This window comes from Mycetomoellerius zeteki, unplaced genomic scaffold, assembly GCF_001594055.1.
Source record: "Mycetomoellerius zeteki isolate Tzet28-1 unplaced genomic scaffold, Tzet1.0 scaffold122, whole genome shotgun sequence".
Classification (NCBI taxonomy): Eukaryota; Metazoa; Arthropoda; class Insecta; order Hymenoptera; family Formicidae; genus Mycetomoellerius; species Mycetomoellerius zeteki.
In genome coordinates this window covers 2763728-2770265 of record NW_017256147.1, presented here as the reverse complement: position 1 = coordinate 2770265, position 6538 = coordinate 2763728, and the positions used below count along the sequence as shown (strand labels likewise).

General features: G+C 30.7%; 1 protein-coding gene across 4 annotated transcripts in view; it reads left to right on the top strand.

Annotated features, from left to right (window-relative positions):
• PCB (Pyruvate carboxylase) overlaps positions 1–3876 on the top strand; it is a 21945-nt gene extending 18069 nt beyond the window's left edge. For all 4 annotated transcript variants that reach the window (XM_018461523.1, XM_018461520.1, XM_018461521.1 and 1 more), the window contains 5 exons: positions 553–1020; positions 1402–1791; positions 2447–2882; positions 2965–3361; positions 3585–3876. In XM_018461523.1, coding sequence (XP_018317025.1) covers positions 553–1020; positions 1402–1791; positions 2447–2882; positions 2965–3361; positions 3585–3833 — 1940 coding nt within the window. In that variant the 3' untranslated portion in view covers positions 3834–3876. The remainder of the gene's footprint in view (positions 1–552; positions 1021–1401; positions 1792–2446; positions 2883–2964; positions 3362–3584) is intronic.
• The last annotated feature ends 2662 nt before the right edge of the window (positions 3877–6538 follow it).

Below are 6538 nucleotides of genomic sequence, written 5' to 3'. Positions count from 1 at the left end.
ACTTAGGAACAAAATATTGTAGACAAAAGATTCAAACGCAGATTTAAAGCTCTATCTTTAAAATGCGTGGTCGAAAACCTCTCTGAGATTTCTTTTCGCCGAGATATTTAACTTTTCGTAAAATGCGAGAAAATTGTAAGTGCTTAATATTTTTGCACATGGCTTTTATATATATATATATATATATATATAAGCGTTAATAGCAAATAATCAACACAATAAATATTTAATTCAAATTAATTAATTTAATTGTAAATTAAATTTATTTGAAAAAAATATTTTAAATCTCTTTTAAAATATTTATAAATACCCACTATTAAGCCAACTTAATATTAAATTAATAATTATGTATTAATAAAACATATTTATTTTATAAATGATTTGTTTCTTCTTCTTATCTTTTATTCTTATCTTATATAACAACGATAAATGTCTATAATTCACCGCTTCTCATAAACATTTTTCATGCCTACTAACAATAGCACGTACCAAATAACAATCCGTTTTTTTCTGAAGAGTATCAAACTAATCTTTTTTTGCGCTCCTTTTCAGAGCTTCTGGATCCTCCGAAAGGATTCCGACATATTTATAAAGAGCAAGGTCCGGAAGCTTTCGCTAAAACTATTAGACAGCACAAGGGTCTTCTTTTGATGGACACTACGTTTCGTGATGCCCATCAATCTCTCCTAGCGACTCGTGTACGATCGCACGATTTGCTAATGATATCACCATTCGTCGCCCACAAATTCAACACTCTCTATTCGCTGGAGAACTGGGGCGGTGCGACCTTCGACGTGGCTTTAAGATTCCTTCATGAGTGCCCTTGGGAACGGCTAGAAGATATGCGCAAGGCCATCCCTAATATTCCATTCCAAATGTTGCTTAGAGGTGCTAACGCTGTCGGGTACACGAACTATCCTGATAACGTCGTCTTTAAGTTCTGTGAACTGGCTGTGAAAACCGGAATGGACATTTTCAGAGTATTTGATTCGCTCAATTACTTGCCGAATCTTATCATTGGTGAGTTTTTTAAAACGACTTAACTATACATATAACTATAATGCAACTAACAAGGAAACATTGTCGAAACAAATATTTCTTTTTAAAATGCTTAGTAGCATCAATATCATTAAATTGCTTATGAATTTAATTTGTGATATTATTATCCTAGTTCGGTTTAGGATTGCATTTTAAGACTGAAAATGATTTCGGCGCGCAGTTTGGATATGTATATATAAATTCATGCCAAAATATTATTTAAATATTAAGATCCAGTTCAGATTGATAAGACTTCTTCATTACTAAGTTGTGTAATCACATTGCTTATTCTGTAAAGTCGTTTCGTAAACTATAGGAATATTTTCGTGTAAAAATTTCTTCTCTGAGCGAGTTTTTCTTCAGGTATGGAAGCCGCTGGGAATGCCGGGGGTATCGTCGAAGCGGCGATTTCCTACACGGGTGATGTAAGCGATCCGAATCGTACCAAGTACAACTTGAAATATTATACCGACTTGGCGGACGAGCTAGTCAAAGTGGGTACTCATGTCTTAGCGATCAAAGATATGGCTGGATTGCTCAAACCGAGAGCAGCCGAAATGTTGATCGACGCAATAAGGCAGAAGCATCCGGATGTGCCTCTTCACATACACACGCACGATACTGCTGGAGCTGGAGTAGCCTCCATGTTGGCCTGTGCGAAAAGTGGTGCCGATGTTGTGGACGTTGCCGTTGATAGCATGTCCGGCATGACCAGTCAGCCTTCTATGGGCGCCGTTGTTGCATCTCTTCAGGGTACAGTTTAATAACGTTTGCATTTTGAGTGATAGTAAATAATTAATTTTTTTATCTTTTGTATATATATATATATACAAAAGGAACGATTTTATTAAATTACCTAAAAATTTAGTTAGATGCAGATCTAAAAATAATTTTGTTGGACTATCAAAATAAATTATATAGAAAACTCACAAAAAGTTTTGATATTTTAGCAATCAGTTTGAGCGCCCTACATAATTATTTTCAGACCTATAGCTAATTAAATCTGCAAAACCGTTTTTTCCATATATCTATATGTAAATATGTGATAATTTTTCACATTTTAATTTGAATGATAACTGACAACTTGAATTACGCTTTAATTATTTTAATTGCTGTTATATAACATTGTAATGTTTTATCAGTTTATTTAGATTAAATTTATTATTAATCAGAATAATAAGAAATAAAATTATATTAACCCATTAAGAACCGCTAGTCGATTTTTCGACTAAAAAAAGTAGGTCAACTGTGAGATGCAAAATTTTTGGCAAGTAGGCTCCTTAAGGGCATAGTAGCTTGCCATTAAAAGGATTTTAAATTTTGAGGAAAAAAATTTGTCTTGGTCCTTAATGGGTTAAAATTTGATTAATGCTGAAGCTAAGAAAATTTTCAATTAATATCATAATAGGAACGGACAATGATACAAAATTGGATCTATCTGATGTCTCCGAGTATTCAGCATATTGGGAACAAACGAGAACGCTTTATGCACCTTTCGAATGCACAACAACGATGAAGTCCGGAAACGCGGATGTCTACCTTAACGAAATTCCTGGTGGTCAATACACGAATTTGCAATTCCAAGCTTATTCACTCGGTCTGGGCGAATTCTTCGAGGACGTGAAGAAGGCATATCGACAAGCCAATCTTTTGCTCGGTGATATTATCAAAGTTACACCGAGCTCCAAAGTTGTCGGTGACTTAGCACAATTTATGGTTCAGAACAAATTGACCGCCGATGATGTTCTCAAGAGAGCCGAAGAACTATCGTTCCCTAAATCAGTAGTCGAATTTCTTCAGGGTGCCATTGGTGAACCTCACGGAGGATTTCCTGAACCTCTCAGGTAAGAGTTTGCGTGCATACACGAATGTTAATTTCGCGGTAATTCTTTCATTGCATTTATTTTGCGTTTATGATTTGATCAGGTCGAAGGTTCTCAAAGACATGCCACGCGTGCAAGGCAGACCAGGCGCGAGTTTGGCATCACTCGACTTAGATGCCTTGAGAAAGGAATTGAAAGAATCTCACCCACACGTTACCGAAAAGGATGTCATGTCGGCCGCGCTCTATCGTAAAGTAACGAAGGATTATTTGAACTTCAAGGAACAATTTGGCCCGGTAGACAAATTGGAAACTAGAATCTTTCTCACGGGGCCTAAAGTAGGCGAGGTATTCGATGTCACAATTGAGAAGGGCAAAACTCTCGGTATCAAAACCCTGGCAGTTGCGGAAGATCTCACGAAAAATGGCGAACGTGAGGTGTTTTTCGAAATGAACGGTCAACTGAGATCTGTGTTCATCAAGGATAAAGAAGCCGTTAAGGTAAATGAGACTCGCAAATTTTCGGTATTATTTTATGTACTATCACGTGATTCAATTAAGTATAATTAAAATTAAAATGTTAAATGATAATAAAACTGAGATTAAAATAAAATTATCTTACATATGAAGATAATTAAAAGGTTATTTTGTTACTACAATTAAATTGAGATTAAACGAATATCTCAAACAAAGTACGATACGAATTTTTCTATTCTTTGTGCAGGAATTGCATGTGCATCCAAAAGCGACGAAAGGTGACAGTAATCATCTGGGAGCGCCGATGCCCGGCGAAGTGATCGACATTAGGGTAAAAGTGGGCGACACTGTGGAAAAAGGTGCACCATTAGTTGTGCTATCTGCTATGAAGATGGAGATGGTTGTGCAAGCGCCTAAAGCAGGCAAAATCAAAAGCCTTGAAATTAGCTTGGGCATGAGATTAGAAGGAGACGATCTCGTTCTGACATTCGAATAAATTCTCGCACTGATGGGATCGACCTAAAAATCAAATCGTGTAAAAGCAACCCTAAATATTTATTGCTATTTATTTTAATAGTGCGTGTGTGAAAGACAAGATTTTCAGCAATCTTCATATGAAGCTTGGATTGAAATTTTTCATTTAATTTAACATTCTATTATCGATGATCATCGGTCCAGAATCATCGATGACTGGTGTTTATTATCCAAGAATTATTATCGCGCACTGATGAACTTTTTAAAACAATTATTACGTTTATTGTTTCTTTCAATAATTTAATTTCTTAGATTGTATATATAAGATCACATCTTATACGGAAATTTAGAAACGTCCGTTTTTACATTAAATAGATACAATAGTTCTATTTAGTTAAACATGAAATTTAATTAATGAAATTTAATTAATGTTGAATTAATTATTTCTCTAAAATAGTCTTTGTTTTTATTGAGATGTTACACTTTCATTTCAGAGCATTAATAAAAATGTTTTAAATATCGTACATATGTCATTTGGAATGATATATGTAAGGCCAATGTGATAAACATGATACAATTAAACAAAGATGCCTAAAAGATCAATTAATTTGTACATTTATACTGTATATATCAAGTAATATCTACTACAGCACTTAAGAAATTTACTTGAGAACTTAAAAAAAATCGACAATATCGCTGTAAATTTTCCAATATAAAGCCTTCTTATGGAACTTTCATAAACAATTAATAAACCCTCTTACACATTTGATTGTTTAAAAAGGATATACATTACTTTTTTTATATCTTAATCATAAGTAGATTTCTGAGGTAAATATAAATAATTGTGATCAATTAAAAATATAAATAATATGGTCAATTCAATTAAAAAATATTAATTAAAAAAATTTTCTCAAGGAATTTAATTCACACGTTATATACATATATAAAACGATTATATCGATGTGATTTAGTTTATCTGTTCATACTGAACAACATATAAAAAGATGGAAAAAAGATCAAGAGTATCTTCTTCATGATTTTATAACGCGATTTTATATTAATTATATAGCGTGTAAATATAAACGATTACCTTCATAATTTAATTACGATATTGAGCTAGCCTTCACGAACGATTTAGCAAGTACGTAGAAAAAATCATTCAGGGAACAAAGACTAAAATATACCTGAAAAGCCTTACCTTTATCTTTTCAAGATTAACATCAAATGTTACATTTTTTTTTAAAGAAAAAAATATAAAAAATCATAATTTAAAAAATTTATTTTGGTAAATATATAATTGTGAATATTATCCTCGTTCTATAATTTTGTAACATAATTTTAGTTACGCAATTTACTGGAAAATATATGTATGAAAGATGTAACAAAATAATCTCTATAAATATGTACATAATTATGCCATAAGCGCGGATATAATATTCTGATTGTATAAATGCATGTTGCATTTGTTGCAACATTTTCTATTATGAATTATATGCAATGTTGTGATAAAATATTTTTTAAAAAGACGATTTTTTAGGAAATAAAGACGTTAAGAAATTGCGTATGACATAAATATAACAATGTAAAATGTTAAACTATATTTTATATATATTGCATCAATATATTTCTACTTTAACCATTTTTAGAATCCATAATAACTTGTTCTTTTACTCAAAAATAAATTAATTATATTTCTTAGTACTTTTTTGTAATCAAAGCCTAAAAAAAATTACATCCTTATAATGAACACATTAAATTATTTTTAATAACTTTTCAATATCTTAAATTAAAAAATATTTTTTTTCAAAGAAAACATATAGTTTTTATCTTTATAATTATAAATTCAATTATTTCTAACAAAAAGATTTTTGAAATAATGTACTAGATTTCTTTATATTGTTAGAAAATTGTTGAGGAAATAATTATGTATTGTTCATCCCTCAATACTTGTCAATAAATCTTGTATACCTTATATTTATACATGTATTTTAATTAATTACTGGATAAAAAATTCAATAATTTCATTACATATTTAATTTCGATATTTTAGATTTAGAATATTTAGATAAACACTCTTAAGTAGAAAAGCATCTTATTTTATTAATTATTTTGTATTAAATTTTAAAAGCTTTATATAAATATTTTTTAAACCATGCTATTATGTATATTATTTTATTTTGTCATATCTTCCAATTAATACGTTGCTTCAAAATAATGTATTATAAATTTTTTGTTTAATACTATAACAATGTCTTTAACATTTTTTTGTAAAGGTGAAAAGATCAATCACTAATCAAAAATATAAGGATAGGACTTTAGGAAATAATCAGAAAGTTTGAGAGTATTCTGTAAAATTCGAAGCTTAGACGAACGGAGTGCATCCATTTATTGTAATAACCCATCATATACTCGAAAGGAGAAGGTCATAAAGAAGTTTTCATGATTCTCTGCAAATATGCGAAAACGTGGCAATAGACTTATGATCTTTAAGTCCAGGCGTTTACAGGTCGTAAATGACAATGGTAAGAGAATATGTCACCGAACGCCGACAAATATATATATAATATATATGTATATATATAAAACATTGTATAAGTTAACATTTCCGACTAAACTCTTATCGGTGTATCGAAATCGATACAATATAATTACAATATATCTGTATAATAAATATGAAATATCGATATATATGTATACAATATATATATCATAATCGTAATAGTTCTG